Raw genomic sequence first — 22280 nt, forward strand, 5'->3', positions numbered from 1 at the left:
ATTCTTATTAGTGCGGTTGCTAAAGAGAATTGAAAATCCCAAAATGAGAAAAATTCAGACCTGTTTTGCCTATCATACCCATGCTGTGGGGTAGTCAGAGGCCCATCCAAATCCACCTTAAACAGGAAGGAAGGGTTCTTACTAGAGACGGGTCTTCTGTCTCTGGGCTCAGCGAGCCTTGGACAGGCTCACTTTCCAAAAGGAGCTCGTCATCCTCTTCCTCCTCCTCTTCCTCCTCAGGGTCTTCGCCCAGTGAGGAGAACACGGAGAACCCCCCCACCCCGTCCTCCACAATGCCATCCAGGCTGTCTGTGAGGGCGGCGAGCAGCGCCGCGTTCTCCTCTTCCGTCTGTAAAGGAGGTGAGAGAGAGAGAGAGAGAGAAAGAGAGAGAGAGAGAGAGACACAGGTGATAACCTCCAAGTGACTGGTCCATCTGCACATCCTGCTCTGGGGAAAGTGCAGCTATCTGATTACTGTGTAAAGATCGATTCAAAGAGCTTAGGTGCCCCCAGGCCTGATAAACGCAAGAAGAAAATCTTTCGCTTAAACTTGTGGGAAACATCTACTACTTTTTTTAATCTCTAACCTCGTCCCACGTCACTAGACTTTCATAATGCGCGGGGCTCCAGGAACTATCTTTCCGAATTTGGTCCCACCTGAAGGTTAATTGAACTTGACGTGACGATCAATAGCTTTCCTGGCACCTAAAATAGCGCAGTACTCTGTGCCTAAAAAAAAAATCAATCCCCGTCCTGAATTACATGATGCGAAGAGTGAATTAGCATTAGACACAACATCTCTCTATGATCAATCATTGTCTACGCGTTGTTGTTTTTTTTTTTTTTTTTCTGAGCTGACCTCTAGAGTCGCATTCTTGACAAACTGCCATAATCTGAATCGGGTCCGGATCGTCCGCTAAAACCCAACTAAGCTTTTTAAGGAAGGCTTTCCGGTGGGAATAGCTACGTAATGCGTTAAGATTAGATCAGAACCGGAGAGTGTTGGCCCGAGAATTACAGAATGTGGGGTCTGACCTCGAAGAGCTCGGCGTCCCCTGCGCTGTACTGTATGGAGGCGGGGGAGCTGCCTGAGTGGTCATTGTACCAGTGCAGCTCGTTGAGGCAGTTCACTGAGTCAAAGTCGCTGGCGTCCAGCTGAGAGAGGTCGAAGTCGGGGAAATCGGTGTCCAGACGGTCGGAGCACACCTCCTCTTCCCCATACTGGGAAAAAGCAAAAAAAAAAAAAAGAGAGAGAAAGAGAGTAACATTAAAGTCACAGCCTGACAGGCTTACATCAAAGAGACATTTCCCCTAAAGACCATATCTAATAATATACTTCCTTCTTGGGGGATCAATAAGCAGGCCTGCGGTCATGCAGCTGTATCACTTTGCCTTGAGCAACAGATATGCGGTAGGTATCACGAGCACAGAGGATCATATAAGCCCGTCTCCTCCATCAGCAAAATCTTATTATTAGCAACAACCAATCGGAAATTAGACATGTGGCATTTTAATAAGACGATCTGCAGGACATTGAAATGCAGAAACAAACTGTGCGTGTGCGTGTGTGTGTGCACAACGACGAGAGTACGTGTTCACACATGAGAGAGTGAGTACTGTGAGAAGGGAAGTGCTTCAAACCCCAAGGGGGTGCGACAAAAAAAAAAAAAAACTAGCTTGTCTTGATGTCCACGATCATGCTATGCATCCCTCCCTCAAGCTTATGCTGTCGTCCCTGCCTAGTCTTGTTTGACGCAGAGGTCAAAGCATGAATATTCTATACAGCCTCTCGAATGCATTCCTGATGAGCTCATCCACTCCGAACACCCGTCTCCGTTTCACAAAGCTGACCGATCAGTTTCCGGTTTATCAGTTTCGCTGATCCAGGTTTTGGTCAGGCGGATGCAAAGCCCAAAAAAACTTAAAAGCGCGATCGGAGACGCAGAATCACGTGCGTTATAAATATATTGCCAAAGAATGTCTTACATCATAGCGATTAAACAGGAGTGTAAACTCTTATTGTATCGTGCCAGCCGTGAGGGTCGGCCTGATTGATCCGGACCCCCGTGTGATGAGCTGCGGATGGTTAATGATATTTCATTATGTCTTTATAGCATTTCCAGATTTATGGCTGTAAACAACAGTAATAACGAGAGATATCAGCCTTCTCTCCTAGCACGCGTACAGATTGCTAAGAGTTGTGGATGAATCTGTATGAGCAGGAATAATGCAGGTGTTCATCCTGTATCCAGAGGCTTCATGAAGACACACAGCCACCCTGCTGCTGCTGCTCTTTTTAGCACTCTCCTCACATCCTTCTCACGTGCCCCTGAGTCATCTTGCTCTTCTCCTCCTCCTCCAGCTCAGCTCATCCCATCCCGGGCGCTCAGGAGCGGCCAAGCGACCGCAGCTAATCAATCTCAACATATGCTTGCCGTCTCACATATCTTCGTCTTTTTTATGTGACCTTTTTTGGTCCTTCCTTCCTCCCCCCCCCCCTTTCCTTCTCTCCATGTTATAGAAAGATTTGATATCAATCAATAAAATCCTCCTTGATGCTTAAGGTCGCTCGGTGGGGCCAGAACACACATAGCAACACTTACATATTTGTGCATCGACTGCAGCACGCGAGCATGCAAGGCCTAGCCGAACCTATAAAGCACATCAGCACTTGCTGCTACAGAGCTGGCACCGGTTATAGTGGAGAAAGCCAACAAGGTGTGACTCACATACCAACAATGACCTTATATGTGTTTGCTCTGGATTCCGTCCCATTCCTCCTGTTACTGATAAACTGAGATGCCGCAACACGAGCGGTCACCGCGGCAACCCGGATGCCTGGCTACAGACCACCGATCTCATTGCCATTCATATAGTGCAGGTCCTTAAATCATACAATTATGAATGTAACCTACACGCCTCGGTGAATAGACTCAACCTTTGAAATTGGATCTCATAAAAAAAAAAAAAATCTCGTATATCATTTTTAATAACGCCGCGCCCTTGATGTTGTCCTTGTAGCGTAGCTGTAGGTTTCTACAATGAAAACAGAGATGACCTTGGAATCCTGACTTATCTGAAAAGCAAGAACTCAATGCATACATCTGTCACAACTTTTACACCCGAACACCGCAGAGACGAGACGACGGCTTCTGTTTCAGTCCCAATCAAAGGGCATCAAGATAAAAGGGAAAAAAAAGATCCTCCCTGAGCACCCTCACACTCATAACTGCTTTACTGCCCCTTCGATACAGCCATGTGCGGCACAGTCTCAATGACCGATGAGTTCTGTTTCTGCACACAGCCATACAAGGTCAAGCCACTGGAGGGGAACGCAGAGGGGCAGCTGGCTTGCAGCGAGGTCACCGCACGATATCAGGAGGCTAAACTTTCCTGAATTGGACCAGAAAAACTGGGAGAAAGCATTTTAGTGGACAAAAGAGTGGATTTAATATATATGTTTGTTTTTTTTGTCCAACTGTTAGGTGATGGACTGACTAGCTAGCGCACACTATTGTAGGACATTGTCGCTCTGCTATTTAGCGCTGACCATTCTAAACAAAAACCTCATTTTTTTCTGCTCATGTAACAGACTTGCAAAAATTAGCAGTTATGAGTAGGATAGAGCGCTATCTGGCAGGAAGCGCAGTGTGTGGACACACTCGTACAGGCCACACTCATACGAAGCCGTGTTAACCATGCTCGTGTGAAGCTTGCGGACGGGACATTTTTTTGCATAATTGCATTGTAATTGTGTATATTTTTGTGTGAGGACATTTCGAAATAGTGAGAAGAAATTGTGATGTTCACAACAGTAGAGTCTTTGTCTCCTAAGGATGGAACCTTCCATTGCAGTACTTTTTACACTGCTCAGCAACTAAATGCAGTTTATGGCTCAAACGGTTAAGGCTGTAGGTTATTGATCGGAAGGTCGGGGGTTCAAGTCCCAGCACCACCACGTTGTCATTGTGGAGCCATCGAGCAAGGCCCTTAACCCTATCTGCTCCAGGCCCGCTGACCCTGTAAGGTACGTAGGACAAGTAATTGAATACATATATTAGTGTAGGTTCACTTTGGGCCTGGGGGGAGCTCTGACCCCTTGTGGCATGACTCCACTAGACATCTAGGGGTGTGCTGTGGTGTCTTGGCACCAGGACATAAGCGGTGGATCTTTTGGATGTTGTAGGATTGGCTTTTCTGTGGGATCGGACCAGATGTGCTGGGTGGCCATGATTTTGTAACCAGTTTACTGGTGTATAATGTGTTAATGTTGTGTGGTGGTAATGTTATGACTGATCAGTGTATATAGAAATACATCACTAGAAATATTGGGATCGTGCTGCAGGTTTATATAGTAGAGATGGGAATCACCAAACATCACCTGATACGATATTATCATGATACTTAGGTGCTGATTCAATTAGTATTGCGATACTATGTATTACGATTGTCAGCATTGCAATACTATGTATTACTGTATTTTTCTTAGATTTTGCTACTATTCTAAACAAACTTAGTAAATAATGCGCTCCTATTGTCCCACATCGGATCCTGTGCTGCCTGCCAATGTGTGAATGGTTTAGTGTGCGCCATCTGCAGGATTACCGCGGAACTGCAACATTTTATATATAAATGAAAAATGGCACGGTAATTATTATTATTATAAATTTTTTCTCTATTTGGGAGGTGTTAGTGTGAATTGCTACAAAAAAAAAACACAATACGTAACTAAATGGATTTCTCTGTAAGAAAGACTTAACAGCTACGTTATGTTCTTTGGGGATTCCTGTCATCAACTGACTAAACTAATGAACTCTTCATCCTTCCCCTTCACCCCTGAGTTAATAGGGTCTTATCTGTGCGTCCGGTTCCCCTTCAGCTACAGCTCTCTAAGGTATGTTATATATATAGCTGTTATCCTTGGTCTGATGACTGGCTTACACAAGCTGCTTGTGACGGGCCAGGCATTAAACACTGCTGATGCCAAATGCAGATGGGCCACGACTGACTGCTTCCTTCGGCCGTCGCTTACTCTATCAAACACGTACACAAACACACACCACGCACGACCACATGATCCCCCCTCCTAGACAGAGCCTGATACTACTCCTAAATGGATTCTCTCACAGACGGCTTTAGGAAAGGTCTGGTCTGAGGCAACCCGTAGGTCTGGGCAGGGAGAGGTTTGTAGCTTATTCATGAGGCCTGAATGAGATATTAAAGGCGCTACTGACTAATCTGATTTCGTTGGATGAACCCCCGAATAGGTGGCACATCCCATTACCTGCTTTAAGCGCTGATTGAATGTTCTGTTCTCTGGTAGTTTCTGAACAAGCTCTCTACCGCAGTCTTGCAGCAAGTCGAAATTAACTGCAGACAGATGGAAGTAGGGCAGTTAAAGGAAGATCTGGGGCAGCAGCTTACAGTGGAAAAGCCATTCTCCTCTCTGTCGTAAGCTGAAGTATGATTGATAAGAAGACTCCACGCCAGAGATTCAGGCCGGAAGGAAGTCTTTCTTTCCTTTTAAAGAATTATCCTCTAAAATCCAGAATCTCTTCAAAATCTCTCCTCGAAAAAACGGACTAGGATTTGCAAACGTGTCTAACTTGCATACAAGTTGTACATTTCCTAGCAAAACATTTTCGTTAACAAAACACTGCGACATCTGAGCCCAGCAGGTGGTGGAGTTAAGATGGAAAATGGCCGTGTCCTAGTGCCCTTAAACGCACCAGGACGGTAATGCGATCATGGTGAGCTCAAGTCAGATGTTAGGAAAAAGACTTTTCAGGGTCTCACGATTCATTTAAAGGAACTGGATGGGGGAGGAAAGGAAACAGAAATCGAGCTGCTTAGAAAGGAAGTTAAATAGGCTACGTTCACATTATCAGCCCGGAGTGACTCAAATCTGTTACATTTTTTACCCTAATGTAATACAGATCAGATTTTTTTAGGGCTGTGTGAACACATAAATCTGATGTTTTTAAGATCGGATGCGGACCTAGATCCGATACCTGGTGAACAGACAGATCGGGATTCTGTGCTTAGGGTGCTAAAGCGAGGCGTCTGGCTTTCGTCCTTCTTCTGGACGTCCACGAATCCAGCCGACTAACTGCGTCAACTGTTTGAAATGAATGTGGCCACAAAAATATGACGTGTTTTATCCCAGATGGTGTGAGAATTGTAAATAATAACCGCCAAGACATGCAAAACCAAACCCAATAACACTTCTGCTTCTGGAAAACCAAAGCCAAATACATACACACATGCATCTTTCATGTTACATGCCTTAGGCATGATAGTTCTTACTGCAGTCTAGTTCAATTAAACAGTCTTTCCCCGCGTGTCCTGAACTCTGGAGACAAATCCAGCGAAGATTATGTGGCATCAGTTGCACGTTATATCTTCAGAGTCTTTTTCACCTACCGTACCAGATCGAGTTCAAGAAAAATCCACAGCCATATCAGATTAGCTCGCTTGGATTCACTCTGATGTACTCAATACTTTTTTTTTTTATGAAAGTAACACTAGAAATACTTTGGCACTGTAGCACCATATGGAGGTTTTTTCAGACACCAGGACCACAGCTGATGGAGCTTGCAGCTCTAGTAGGATTAAGATTTGAGCGCCTGGTTTCCATCTGTTCCCCAGGGCAGTGATAAGAATGCTTTAGATCCAGACATTTATGAAGAATTTAAATTCGAATTCAATGTCAATGCATATTGTCACTCCTTTAGAGTAAGGACACAGTAATGCTGCACCAACCCATAATGTTACGGGGGAAAAACAGAAGTACTGTAGGACATCTTGTATCATCCTTTAATGCATGAAGCATTGATAAACGCACAGGAAATGTTCTTGCAATTTTCCTGATGTGTCATTTTTAATTCTAATGTATTCACGCTAGGTTTATGCCAGTTTATTTAAAATAGCCTCATTTATTTTGGACACCGTCATGCCTGTCTCAACTGCACACATTGTGTGAGATGCATCAATGTGTTAGGCATTGATGCTAAGGCAGGATCACTGGGATACGGGTTAAAGCTTATAATTACCTGCCAAGACTATCAAGAGGATAACAGAAGAACATGCCAGGAACTGTTATTAATGAATAATTCCTCTCATGCTCTGCAAGGACGCGAGTCTCATCACATCTAAGTGGCAGTGTGTCTTGGTCTGTCAGTGTCCTCCATAGGGCAAGGCTAAGAGAGAAACGTTTCAACTAATAAGATAAAAGAGGAAGTACCACAAAGCAACTAAAATAATGTTTTTTTTTCTAATTTCTCAGAACCAATTACGGTAAAACTGCCAAAATAATGCATAAATGTTAATAGATAAATAAATTTGCATTGAAGCTAGATTTTGTCCGAACCAAACCAGTTATACCAAAGAACTACCATACTTTTCCGGACCTGTAGCTAAAATTTATGTCACGTTCATTTCATACTGTATATCCTGTCATCATTAAGACTTATCAGCTTTTCATTGAATGATATATTAAAAACTCAGCCTTACGCAATTTACACGACTTATGGATTGTAGAAACATAAGCTTGTCTGGCAGTCGGGCAAAAATAAGACTTCGGATCCAAGGCTGCTTATGTGTGTTACTACTCAAAGATGTAGCAGAGGAAGGATCAGCAGGAGATCCAAAAAGCTGTCAGCACCCCTGAGGTCTCCGAGCCAAGCCGGATTCTTTTCACAGGAGTGGCGCGAGTAGCCCGGCTCCGGTTTCAGATCCTTGTGTGTGACTCTTAGCGAGCCCTTTGCGCGTCACGTGTCCCTTGTATGGTTTCCTCGGTCTGGTAGAAGAGCTGCAGCCCAGGCTCAGATTAACACCAGTGGGGGCATGTGGCACCTAGGAGATGCTGAGGTAATTGTACCTGCTGCTATCACGAGTATTGCTAGGGAGGGTAGTGGTGGTGGTGGTGGGGGTGGGGTGATGTTTCAGGACAATGCAGGTACTATTTCCAGGCTGTCACAAAGCTAACGTCTCTGTGGCAACCTGGGAAGCCTGGGAAGAATGCTTTCGATCATGCATTGTCGCAAAAAGAAATTTAAAGTAAAAAAAAACCAAGCAAACGTTATGAACAATGAAATAAACACAACAGACAGATCATCTTGGTTCTGTTCTGCCTCACTGAAGTGACTAGGTGGAAAAAGTAAGAAAGGGTCTGAGATGCGTGTCATTGAGTCACGACAGCCGAGAAACGTGGCACCGGCCCAGCTCGGACTAATTCACATGCTGGAGTCAGCATCCGTCTGTGCCCTCGCTCTTAGACAACATGGATTGCGGTAATTAAATCAGAGCACTTTTGTAGACAGCGCTCTTCGAGCAGGACCGAAAACAGTGTTTGAGATATTAAAGATGTTTTTTTTTTTCATTCTTCTGTAGGTTGGGATTATAATACACTCTGAAGGTGCATTGACCTTGAGCCGCCTGCATGCTCAGCAGGGGTTGGATGTGGGCTTCATTGTATGCACGTACACAGAGACACCGTGACCGCATATACATATACATAACTCTTACAGCTTGTAAAGAATATACATTTATTAGACCCCCAGATTACATCCTTGCCCAAGGTTTGGGGGTGCACCAGAAATATGGAGCTCTTCCTTATTCGAAGGGCACCACAAGGGGTCAGTCAAGGCTCCAAAATTTTGTACAGTGTTACAGTACCTTCAGAGGGCTCTGTAGGTCATGTGCTGCCATATGCCCTATATTCTCATCGATCTTATGGATTTGCACTAGAAATATCATGAAGCATCTGAACTATCATGAAGTATTTGTATAAATAAATAGAATTAATAGGTATTCAGTTAACCGGGCGCTAACTACATACTTACATTTTCTTCCAGTTATTGAAATGCTTGATAAAAAGAATAGAGAATTTATTAAATTATTAAATCAATGGCGAATAAATATTTCAAACATCAACACAGCCACCCAAGTAGCGCCTCTGTCCACTAAGTAAGCTCATCCATTCTGATAATTTCCTGCCATTTACATTCTTTCCTTTTCCCATGGTGCAACATAAACACTCGAATAGTGATTTCAAATAGTATTCCAGCACTAGCCTTGCACAACTACAATGTTAGCAATATTCAAATGCATTGTTCCATTCATTGGCCAAGAACATGAATATGGGAAAAAAATACCTTAATAATAAGTCTTAATACTAAGTCTTTAAAACATCTGTGATGAGGAATGTCACTGCATACAAAGGAGAAGAGATGGGATCTAAATACTCGACCGTCAGCAATAATAAAGTTTATTGAAAGTCTTCCGCAAAGGTGAGACAGCAGAACAGCAAACAGCAGAGCGCCACGGACACCATCGCAAGTTGCTCTTTCATCTGTTAACAGCTGCCAAGAAATCAAGGCACGCTATATTCCTGTTTCTATTTTCGGGGCGCACTGAGAGAGAGGGGCTTGTTTTGAAACTCAAGAATTGACTCAAGTGCCAGATTGACCTTTGCTTCGAGAAAGGTTGAAAGGACGCCGCTCAGACACAGCTGTTCTGCTCACATGCGCGGCGAAATGGCAGCACTGCTCTTGTAGGACACGTGAAGGAGTATGAATGCTTAAAAAAAGGACGAAGATCGGAAGCAAAACTTGTTCTGAATCATGACGTTGCGTCTCGTGTTCCGTTATCTGTTCATAAAAGGGTAAGGGATCTGGACTCTTCATAGAACTCGAACTGGATTTCTTCCAGTTAAAAGGTTATGAAAGGTTGCAGTGCTCCGGCACATGAGGACACTCGATCCCTTGCCAACATTAATGTCAAAGGTATATTTCCACTTTCCCACATGCATTTGGTATTCGATGATGCAACTTAAGTCCTTTTTCTTCTTGACCTTTTGCCTACAAATAAATCTGTACCCCATAAAAACCTCACTCACCTCAACTAACCGACACCCAGGTTTATTTCTGACGTTATCATTATTACATTAAGAGTAATATACTACAGCTGAGCGATTGAATCGATTTGCGCAATTGAATATATCATTTGTTAATTGATTTAATTTATTTGATCAATGGGGGAGATTCACACTTATTGAACTATTTGGTTAATTGTTCAAATGTTAAATTTGTTAAATGAGAAAAGTCTTTCGGCTGCTCCGGTCAAACCAACCGATTGGCACAACCACTTGGCACAGGTCTTATGCAAAATGCCCTTCCTGACACAATTTGGTTCGGGAGTGGTGGCTGGGGTTAGGGCATTGGGTGTGAATCCAACCCTTTCACATGGTATGCCAAAAACCTACCACTAATCCACCAGAGCTCTAAAAATATCGCTTTGTATTCTTCTAATTTATAATTTATGCGCAGTTTGTGCAATACCTCCACCTACTGGACTGGAAGAGGTTTAAAAAAGAAAAAACAAACATTGAACTGTATGAGACATGAGGTTTAAAAAAAAACCAGACAATCATTAATTAGTGCTATTGAACTAACTAGACTCAAATCGACATCCTAGCTATGATTCACTGAGGAGTATGTGGGAGAACTTTTTAATACTAAGGAAGTCTTGAGTCAGCAATTCACCACTGGTGCGTGGGACTATTCCGGGATGAGCCCTGAAATCGTGAGGATGATCGTCGTGAATTCCTGATGCTCAAACAGAAGGCCGTGCATAGGGTTATCTTTAAACCACCGGAGCAGAAAGTGTAACTCCAGGGCGTACCGAAATAACACGTAACCTTGCTCTTACAGTATATGCTCATGTTTCCAGCTGTCTTCAGTGCCTGCTTGTGATAATAATAATAATTAGGATTGAATACGGTAGCGTTTGACCGATTCCATGTCCTATGTTATTTTAAGAAAACTGACCCGGTTAAGAATGGCAGCGATGCTGACAACACCACAGGCATGTGTCACTTTGGGAAAAGGTTAGCAGGCACAACAACCTGTATGCACTTTTTCTGCCAGGATATGTTACATAAGGTCAACAGGTTAAGGTCTTTAGGAGTAATTAAGGCAGGTGGAATATATTTTTTTAGCATCCCAACATAGGTTGTCATGTCAAGAGCATCTCAACGGTTCAGGACATGTGTTAAGCAAAAAGCCCAGACGGCTGAAAGGATCCAAAAAGCATGTTTTTTTTCTCGTCCCCTCAAAACCTCTTCAACTTTCTTTTTGCGAGATTTTTCCTTAAAGGTAAATTAAATGCGTGTGAACACCTTTTAATTACGTCCTGTTCTCAGTGCTCATGTATTCCTTGACGTTCCAAAAAACAAAAGATAACCAGGATGTTAATTTATTACCTTCAAGTTCCTTTTATCTAGTACTCACACATTAGACCATCCTTTTTTTTTTTAAGTTTAATTTAAATTCATGAAAGTAAGAATAAACGTTTTGCAGTCCGACACAATAGGGCCGGGTCGAAAATATTTCATCCGAGCTCTTAGTCAATTAAAAGATACGCCGAACATTTCTCAGAGTGAGGCAGACGCAGACAGGGTAAGACGTATGCGTATCTGTCACATGCACCGGGGCTGGAATAGATGATGGATATTGACACAGTCTGCCTCCCGTTGCTCCGAATGTAGAGCATTTGCTGAGCAGCACTGTTAAGAGTCTGATCAGATGCTTTTAGAGCCTTGGAGTCCTGCTAGGCGACTTCAAAGTCACGCTCACCCCGATTTCTCTTTTTGACAAATTGCGATTAATTCCTTTCTGGCAGCTCGCCAAGACCGCTCCTATACCATGCGGTATTTGGGCTTGCACCGCGAGCTTTTCATTTTCAAAATCTATTTCGTTGTTGCTAATGTATGGCTGTTAATATTATTATTTTGTCAGGCGCAGTCGGATATCGTCCTCCTCTAACGATATAACCATCTTAATAAGTCTCTAATCTGCTTCACCATGATAAACACGATAACTTTAGTCTTAATTAGTATCTATAACTTAAAAAAAACAAAACAACGTGCGCCGTTCGGCTGCCAGACTGCGGCACGTCTCTGCTACCCGTCCCACCTCCTCGGAGCGCGTGGGTGAAGAACGGATGTGCGTCCCGCGACCGGGGACTACCTGCAGAGTAAATCTCAGCACGGTTCCTCCTCCCAGAAAGGTCAGGCCTTTTTGGTGCAAATATCAGGAGCACCACACGGGACACCAGAACAGGACACGCTGTGGGGTAACACAACTCCCCAAATCTCCCTGCATGGCTCTGAGATCAATTGACAACCTGGAAGACCAGTTCCTGCCCTCATCACCCCCCAATCCACTTAGTCTTGGTTTTAAAAGTCCGTCTTGGCGAGCGTTATCTCATACTCTCATAGTAGGAGCCATTAATAATACAGACTGGTCCGACTGGGGAACGGATGCGTAGTCTAAAATTATGTATAGCTGCTCTTTCAGCTCTTTCTTCCTACAAGCAAGTGGTAACTAATTAGGCCAGTTAGAGTCTGTTAATATGTCAGTTTCGTCTTTGTGAAGCTGCTATATTGCATATGACTCCCTGGAAGTAGAGATTTTCTATCTCAATGAGACCTTCCTGCTAAGTAGAGGATAAAAAGGATAAATGAACAAATGGTACCAGTGTTCAAAGTAATGCTTGCTCTAACATTCAAGAGCGATCTAATTATACAGATACAGGATTGAGGGAAACTCAACTTCTGAGATAATGACAAAAGATGTGCTTAAAGTCTCAATTAAATTAGATTAGCTTTACATGGTGTAATTATTATTGGAGTGTATTTTACAGTATTCACATTTTAACAGATCACAGTTTATACGGATGAAGCTGAAAACCGGTCGATTCCGGTCACGGGCTGATCTATGGGGTATCTCTGGTTACAGCACGTGATATGTGTCTCGGGTATGGTGGAACGATAGGCTAGTGGTTATCACCTTGACCTTCCATGGTTGTGGGTTCAAATCCCACCTCAGGTCATTGTGAGTATAGTTTGCATGTTTGCCCCATGCCGGATTTGTTTCCTCTGGGCACTCTTGTTTCCTCCTGCAATTCAACACCATGCGGTCTGGGTCGATTGGTTTTTGCCCATGATGTATGTGTATGTACTGTATGTTCCACAACCTGATCCAATGTGTATCCCGCCTTGTCCCCTGAAAGCACCCTTTGCTTGCATTACAGAAAATAAGCCAGAAAAACAAGTTCACTTTTTCTACTTTTAGATACCGTAGAAATGTTTTATAGTGTTTGCTTTGATCATTCTGTATGACAACAAAACAAACTTTGTGCATGTAATTTAGATGAGCATCATTTAATCCGGTGCGAAACAGACAAAATGCCAGTTGATGTCTTAACAGACACCTGGCCACAAATTCAACCCTGTCTGACACGGAGGGTTCTTTTTATACACTACGAGCCTGTTTTCCTACCCACACTCATAGTAAACATCAAGGTTGGAAGGTTACCGCACAGCACCCTTCAGACCCAGTGATGCATCCTGACCACACAACAACAACATCCTTTTTTTCCCCTTCATCAGTAGGAGAGATTTAATTAGATGCTGTGTGAATCATTAGCTTCGCTCGCCCCTGTAGAGTTCTTCACTGACTGGTTTAATACGCTTGTGTATGATAAGCCAAGCAAAAACAAATACAGGAGCAACTGATTTACCTATGACCCTAACACCCTAACTACTAAAGAACCAACAGCAAATAATAGAAAGCAAGTGAAGTAAAACTTGTACTGTAATCGCGCTTGATTGTGGGCTTGGAGTTTCCTTTCAAGTCGGACGGCTTGGCTGTGCTCTAGAGTTAAATGTAACTAAAAACTCCTATTTGGCAAACCCTCGATCTGCTCAAGCAGCAACGTCTCCTTCATTGTCTGATGGCTTTACAATGAGGTTTTGTGCATGTGGAGATAGAAACGCTTCTGCTCGTTGCTGAGAAACTGAAACCTCACAGCAAGCCAAATGACAGATTTACAAGGTCAGTCAATAAAGATTATAAGTGAGGGCATAGAGTGTAAAATAATTACAGCTACAGCTAGCAACAATGTTTAACTAACGGTTGATCTCCCGTCTTTGATTAGTTCACGGATCAAATCCTTTAATAAAGGAGTGGTGGTATACACTGGAACTGTGGAATTCGGTGGTACACAGCGTCTCTTTGTACCAGAGGGATCGCTAAGAAACTGTAAAAGTCAGTAAGGGGGTTGATTCCAACGTTTAGGATGTGACATTCGGACTCAAATTGATAAATGAAAAGTCTCAAAGCATGGACGAGCTTAGTATCAGTGAATTAATTTGCATAACTTTTAAGGATCACCAGGGTCCGTAAGATACCATATTATCACGATACCTAGGTGCCGATACGATTCATATTGCGATTTTATAAGTATTGTGATTGTATGAATAGCCTGAATCAATGTTTTTTTTTATTCTAATTTTGATAATCTTAACAACCTTAGGACTTAGACTGGCTCCTATAGTTTTATACCCAAGTCTCCCTTAGTGAACTGTACTTTCACACAATACATTACTACAGTACTTTACTACAGTAACCTGTACTTTCAAGCTTATGAAACAAAGTTATGGTCATGCTACACAGTTTCCCCGAAATGAGCACATGCTCTTTTTTTAACTCACAGGGTTTCATCCTCATGTCTTCTCCTAATGTGTTTTTCCTTGCCACCAGCTTGTTAATTACCCAAAATTCTTATTTCTGTAAAGTTGCTTGGTGACAAGTTCATTAAAATTTAATACATCAAAATAAATTTAATTTGGTTTGTTGTTAAAATTGCTACATAAGTATATTTAATTCCTGAAAACAGACATCCACGGACAAGCCGTTTTCAAGTGACTGACCTCTCGGTTTTGAGAGAAAGACGGAAATAAATTCTGCATCGATAGCAAGATGGAAACAGACAACACAGCATAATTACACGACCCTACGTGACAAGATGTGTGTTTATTAAGACTGCTGGATCGCTGAAGCTTTCTCCTCTGTGCTCTTTTTCTGAGCACCAATGGAAGCTATATCACATTTGTCCTGTCACAGCTCACTGCTTCCGTTGCCTGGCTTCTCCTCCCTCCTCAGCACCGCTAACACACCCGCGCTGATCACCCCCCCCCTCCTCCCGCCTCCCATCCCCTCTCCGAAACACTCATGTTCAACAGGCAGCTAATATCCTAAGGCACCCTCACACACACCTGCAGAGATCAGACCTAATGCACATCTCCTTCTGTAAAAATCTGCTGACATGCACAAGGTAGAGTAATAAGGGCACTCTTGGCTGGGACATAAGGACAGCAGGAGCGCCGGGTGGAAACGCACTTCCTGTGCGGAGGACTGTCTTCTGGGACTTAAGTGAAGCTAGCGCCGGGAAAGTGGTTCTCGTCCCACAGGGTGGCTTATACTTTGCGCGGCCTAGATTCTCAGAACGGTGAACCTATAGACGAGGAGGATTTGACGCTTCGGTAATCACTAACATGTGCAGATTAACATTCATGCAGCATTTTAACTGAAACACGGGCCGGCGGTGGCTCAGAGATGCCTCCAAGGCAAAACCATACGCAGGAAACACACAAGCCCTACAGCTAAATGTCAGAATCTGAATTACACCTGCCTCATGCACAAGGAATCTTTAACGGCAATGTATATGGTAAAATATCAGACGACTTTATGCGATATATTACACGCATTTTATTCTTAGCTTTGTGTACGGATGCATTATACCTCCTTAACCAATACAATTATCGTTTCTTTACTGAGGCAATTAATTAGCTCAAGTGCTCTTCCAGGCCCTGAGGCAAGTGTCTCTCTCTCTCTCGTCTTCCCTCTCCAGTGCCGTTTTCTATTCATGACCACATCCACCAAACAGCTGCGGTGAAACAGAATCAGCCTTTAGCATCTTTTTTCTCAAAAGTCCTAGTGGGAAATGCCTTTTATGCAAGTAGGAAGTAAAGGCAGGGCAAATGTCATCCAAGAACTTGCATGCATGAATAGCATTATTTCGGCACTGCATTCTCGGGAAACAGGAAACTAAACTCTACCTGTAGTATATCTTTATACTTTGTAAAGTAATAAACAATTCCATAGTACCAAAGGCACCAAAGGTACAGCCTTGAAACTTGATTATGCCAGTAGTACACTTGTTTTCCCCTTAGGGTGGAGATTTTTTTTGTTTGTTTGTTTTGAGTGTGTACTTAGTGGAGGTACATAGTGCACAGTAGAGTTATTGAGTACTGTCAATAATTTATCCTTTTATTACGTTCACTTTCTCGTTGGAGGACTTTGCCAAAGAGCTTTCGTTATCGACGCAGCCGGAAACAACGGCCATTAATTCGGCAATGCATGAGCATCAGCGCTTTCGCAAAGGTTCATAAAGGCCTCCTCTTGTATGCAAACTCACTGATAATAGAGGAGCGAAGTACACACATACACACACAAACACTCGCTCTCACACACGTTAAGTACAAGCTCTGTCTTGACTCTGCTGCAAAAACAGATGTCTGGGGTGTAACTAATTCTTAGGCATCTTTGAAGGATTGAGCCCTCCTCCTGATATTTTCTGAATGTCATGGTTTGCTCAGCTCTTCTGACAGGCAGGAGCTATAACTCAACCCCTTCAACCGACAAACCCCTCACCCACCATCGACCACAAGCCCTGTCACTTACACAGTGGCAGTCTGCGTGACTAATCCGTCCCGATCTGTAACTGCCGTTTTGGGGCTCTCGAGGTCGATCTGAAATCAGTACTTATTAGACGGGAGCTGTAATTACTACCATTTCATTCTCCAGAACTAAGACTTCAGAGTCGCATAATTACTCGGCTTCTTGGGTTTTGTGTGGGAAACTAATCGAGCTGTGAACCATATGTGGTTGGGATGGGAATCACCAAGGATGACACAATACGATATTATCACAATATCCGGGTGGCTGTTTGATTCGTATTGCGATTTTGTTAGTATCACAATTTTAGAAATATCCCGATTTGTTTGTAGATTTTCTTACAATTCTAAACAAACTCAGAAAATTACCTCAGGAATTACCTTAGGACCTGTGTGCTAAGTGCTAATGTGTGAATGCTGTGAAGTGGCCACCTATGGGATTATAGCGGAACTGCGGCATACAGTATGATCACCTCAAATGCAAACATTACTATAATTTTATGAAAAATGATTTTGGAGGCATGAATTGCCGCAACAAATAATAGTAATACAAAACTAAATCAGTTTTTCGATTTTTTGACATTTGATTTTGAATTAATTCTATGGAACTTAAGTTATTGTCTGTCAGTTTCATTTCTTTATTTCTTTGTTTCTTTGTTTTAAATCCAATTATGAGTATTCAAAAAACACAGAAATGCTGCGTAATTCGTGTTGTTGATTGTTTAAACACTATTTCACGTACAAAGCGATCTTTTCTCCCTGCCAAGTTTATGCTCCAGTCCATCAGGGGGCGATACTGCACCGACCACCCATAATGGAGTCCACCTCAAAATACGAAGCAGTTTTACTCTCACAAAAGACGAGTATTGGTGGAAGATGCAGTTGTTTTGTATTTTTTACCCCACTGAAGCTGTGGTATATTTCTTGAAAAATTTGTCTAGTTAAGACAATTTAACGTTTGTACGTTTATTTAAATAGATCTGAATTCAACTTATTTAAACAAAACAATAAATTGCATAATCGATTAAATCCCACAGCTCGTGAAATCTGCATAAAATGAGTATTACCCTTAGTCACCTGAGCCCAACCTCCTGCTTGCACTCTCTAAAAATAAAAGTTAGCACTACTTTTGCTGTTAAGTGTAGCCAAATATATTTAAAATAATGCAAATGCAAAATTGTGCTGGATTAACGCTCCGCACGGCATCAAACAGCATCTCTGATTGCCCCCTATTCAGGGGCCAGTGTCTGCCTGGACTTCAGCCAATCTAATCAGTACAGAGATGTCCTTGAGCGGCTAAGAGAAGGTGCCAGGGCTACCTTAGTGACACATGAACCATCACTCACCTCGCCCACTGCTGCACCTATCATCCAATCCCTGCTAAATCACCAGCTGCACAGCACCGACACCGCATCACAGCCCCATTCCTCCCACATCGGTCTACCACGACATCCTGGCGGTTGGAGATTCGGTCAACATGCAAATACGTCCGCTGGAGATTTACGCCACTGTAGTGAGAGTCCAATCCCAGGCTACGATCTTTCCCGTCTGTGGTGTCTGGGATGACTGATAAGGGAGGACCGGGGATGCAGAGAGACAATCCGCCAGCTTCAGACAGCCATCAAGGCTACGTTCGCTCATTTTCTCTGCAAAGCGGATGACATTTGGGCTCTGTTCATTACGGAGATGTAGAGTGATATGCATGGAACACTACACATACCAGGGAAGGAACAGACGAATCTGACTCAGCTGCCTCAAGGACATAAGGCAACATTAGCAGACAAGCTGACTTCTAAAGAGTTTTAAACTTTAGATTTTGTTAAAAGATTAAAAAATGAATGCCTATAATAAAGACTGAGACATGGGAGTTTTTTTTTGTAACCTTTCAAGCTTTACTGGTGTAAACCATCCAAATACCAGCTGAAGCAGTCCGAATGGCGGTTGTGATGATGGAAGATTAATTAAATGTGATGAGATAACCAAAAGCTTAAGAGTTAAACCCATTACGCTGATGTTTACCTAACTTGGCCTCCATTGTGTCAAGATCCTTTAGGGAGACAGCACTAACTCCCAAGACTTTACTAAAACAGGGAAAAAAGGCCGAGTTACTGTACAAGAGCACAAATCTTAATTATGATACAGATAATATATTCTTATATGATGTTTCTGTCAGACACAAAAATTAACCTAAAAAAAAGATGTTTAGCCACGCTAAAAAAAAAAAAAAGTCTGCCCTTACATTAACAGAACTGATGGGAAGAACACATGTTTACACAGTCGTATAATCCAGCGAAGGAGCAGCAACTATGAGAACCACGACACAAATCTGTGCAGTCGTGCTGCACGTGACTGCCCCTTTCACACACAACCATAGCCTTATTTGGAATAAAATCTAGACCGGGTTGAATGGAAACGAGAAGAGAATTGGGACAAGCTTTCTCCATTTATAAATGTGAATGTACACTTTGACAAACACTGTCAGTCCAACAAGAGACATCACGGACGATAAGCAGCGTATCACATCATTGCAGCTGCTATCTATCTGATTCGACTGAAATAGATCAAGACGAGCACATGTGATTCTCTTAACATGCAGGGCTACTTTGAACTTCACAGCTGTCAGATCAAAGGGGCGTGTTCCTTTGAGTTTTACGGAAAAAAACCCAACAACAACAACCTGGTTGTGTTGTCCTGGTTCAAATTCAATCATCCCAGGTTACATCTTCACGCCAGGAGGACACGTGTAAATTATAATATGATAGACGAAGCTGCAAAGTGTACAACACCTGTTCGTTCGGACCCGGCTTCAATAACAGAGGGTATCCTTTTCTATACAGCAAATTAAGGATGTAACTGAATACTTAATTCGGATCGAACAGATAATGAGAGACATACAGTTAGAAATAGGAGGCGCCCATTCACAGGGCATCTGGTCGAGCAAGTGGAGTAATATCCCGTGTCACAGGTTTGTCTTTTGGGAACACATCTCTATTAGAGACCAATTATGAACATTGAGGAACGGTCTGGACAAGAATTCACAGAGTATGCTGGCATGATGGTGGAGCGGTGAATCATAGAAAGACTGTTGATTCGGTTTCGGCAGGGCTTTAAAATAGTATTAAAATATTTATTATTTATTTATAATTAGGTATTTAATATACGCAGAAATGCTGTGTAAGTTATATATACTCCTTAAGTAAATAGCATGCCTTGTACAGAGCGATAACCTAAGTAATAAACTGCTCTACTCCAGTCCAGGAGGTGGCGATAATGCACCAGCCTCCCATTAACTTCAAAGAAGAAGAAAAAGTAGCACTCTCACAAAATGAAAGTACTCAACTCAACTCATCTTTATTTGTATAGTATTTTGCTAATAATTTAGGTTAGGTTTTTATCTCTTTTAAATTAGAAAAAGAATTTATAATTACATTTGTATTAATAAAAAAAACATATTTGGCATATTGGTAATTCCACATCAATCCTAGCAATACTAGCCAGTCAAGGTCATTCTTGAGCACTTTGCTCCAAGTAAGTTATGTCGCCCCCTATAGATCTGCGAGCAGAACTGCTACTTTTGAAGTAACAAAGGTTTTCCAGGGGCAAAGTGGGAGAGTTAATTTAAAATAAATACATTCACAAACAATTCTGGTTTAAGCCGAGTCAAGTTCCAGTATAAATCTAAATACAATACCCCTATATGACCAATGAAATGGATGTAAATGGTGGCAGTTCAGTACACCCCTACTTGAAATGAATCAGACATATAATATTCCTGGCCTTTAATTTGACCATGAGATAAATGGATAACATCTGCTACTGTTTTGATCTCCGAGCATCTCCTTTACTTTTAACCATAAAAGCAAATAAAACCTGCTACACTTCCAGTTGTTATGCAGTAAATCTCAGCCAGTCAGGTGAAAGGTGAATTCGGCTGCCTTCGGGCTAAAGTCGTTTTTCTGGCTGCAGTAAATAATACATGGCTGCGAAGCGTGACCGCTCCATCACACAAGTGACCTTGCATCTCTACACTGAGAAACCATGACATCCCGGGTCACCTGATGTAGACTGCCGGTGTCTTTTTCACAAGAGACTCAATCTGCAGGGGGAGTGGACCATGTGCTAGGCCAATCGCCTCACCGGAATGGGAGGAGGTCACAAATCAAGTGACCCAGAAGCCTGGAAAGTCACATTGCAATACTTCTCTGTAATTGTCTTTCTTCGAAAAAAAAAAATGTTTTACTGTGTTCTTGGGTAATGTGCAACGTTTTTTTTTTTTCTTGAACTATGTACTAGTTACAGAGATAAGGGCAGTTGCACAAAGTTGTGAAAGTCCTTTGGGACTTTGTGCCAAGCGTGGAAAGGGGATGGCAGGTAATCCATCTCTGTCCCTTTTCACCCCAGTCATCAGCAGATTAGCAAAGCCAGCTGGAGGTCTCTGTGTCGCTGGCTGTCGTCTGGACGTAACTCCTATTCGTAGCAGTCTGCAGGAGGTAAAGTAACTCCTCTGGCACCAAAAGCCAAGCTATTTCACTAATGGCTGCTTCAGGCACTGTTCATAGTTAGTGCCTTGCATACTACAAATGCTGAATTTATTGAACCCTCAACCCTCTAGACGTGCGAAGGCACAGGGCTAACCAGTACGCCACCGTGCTGCCATGAATGAATGAATAACATGATATAATATAACATAATGTAATATAATGATATTATATAATATAATATAATATAATATCTGTAATGTATGTTGCCCTAAGAGCAGCCGGGGTATATTTCGGGAATAGAGTGGGAGTTTACACCTATAGGGCTCCTGTCAGTGTGAATCAGTGGGTGTTTGCCAGGAGATGAGGGATCCATTTATGCATGTAACAAGCTATTGGAGAACATGATGGCTTAGTCATTCAGTACACCCTCATATTTCCTCTCATAGCCATTTCCTGTCTATGCAGCAGCCTGTAAAGGACAAACTGTGAAGCCCTTGAGTTATGGAGATCAAGCAATTGTTTTTACTCCACTGTACAACACCTTCGAGTCTGGAATCCATTTCCTTGAGTTTTTGTGAATAAAAGCAGGAAACTGTCGCCGGTGTTACCGGTTAATGTCTGAACTATTGTTTGAGAGATGAGTTACTCTGTAGAGACACATTGCAGAGCACTCGAGAACATTCTCCAAAACGTATTCCGAAGGTCTCAACAATACGCTCTTTATTTGGCCTTCGTGTCAACCTTGAGCTACTGGCAAGACACAAAAACCGTAGTGTGCTCCTTCCATCTTAATGAATCTTTAGCAACAGACGCCCCAGAGAGCCTTTCTCCGCTCTACGGTCCGTCTCTAAATCAATAGTTCTGCGGTGGCACCTCCAGGAACAAAGCCACGTTCTCCACATGAAAGAACAACTCTGTGTCCTAGTTCTAAGTAGGTGGGATTTAAACCATAACACCGCTTGGCAAGGGCTGCGACAGCATGTGACCGGCCTCTCATATCCCACCAGGCTGGCAGCTTTAAAGGCCATTTACATAAGCGCTACTTCCATTGGAGTGTTTAACGCTATGCTTTCCTCGTTACGTCATATGAAAAAGGGAGTCACTACTATACATTTCAGTAGCTGTTACATTAGCGCAAGTTAAAACAACAATACTTTTTTTTAAGAAATAAAAGTAATCCACTGAAAACCAAAAAAATTCAGAAAGCTGTGAAGGAA

General features: G+C 42.6%; 1 protein-coding gene across 1 annotated transcript in view; it reads right to left on the reverse strand.

Annotated features, from left to right (window-relative positions):
- ppargc1b (peroxisome proliferator-activated receptor gamma, coactivator 1 beta) overlaps positions 1-22280 on the reverse strand; it is a 45734-nt gene that overhangs the window by 11234 nt on the left and 12220 nt on the right. The window contains exons 2-3 of the mRNA XM_053505747.1: positions 1036-1221; positions 143-349 (exon numbers count right to left, since the gene is read on the reverse strand). Coding sequence (XP_053361722.1) covers positions 143-349; positions 1036-1221 — 393 coding nt within the window. The remainder of the gene's footprint in view (positions 1-142; positions 350-1035; positions 1222-22280) is intronic.

The sequence above is a fragment of the Clarias gariepinus genome, chromosome 10 (genome assembly GCF_024256425.1).
Source record: "Clarias gariepinus isolate MV-2021 ecotype Netherlands chromosome 10, CGAR_prim_01v2, whole genome shotgun sequence".
In the NCBI taxonomy this organism is placed as follows: domain Eukaryota; kingdom Metazoa; phylum Chordata; class Actinopteri; order Siluriformes; family Clariidae; genus Clarias; species Clarias gariepinus.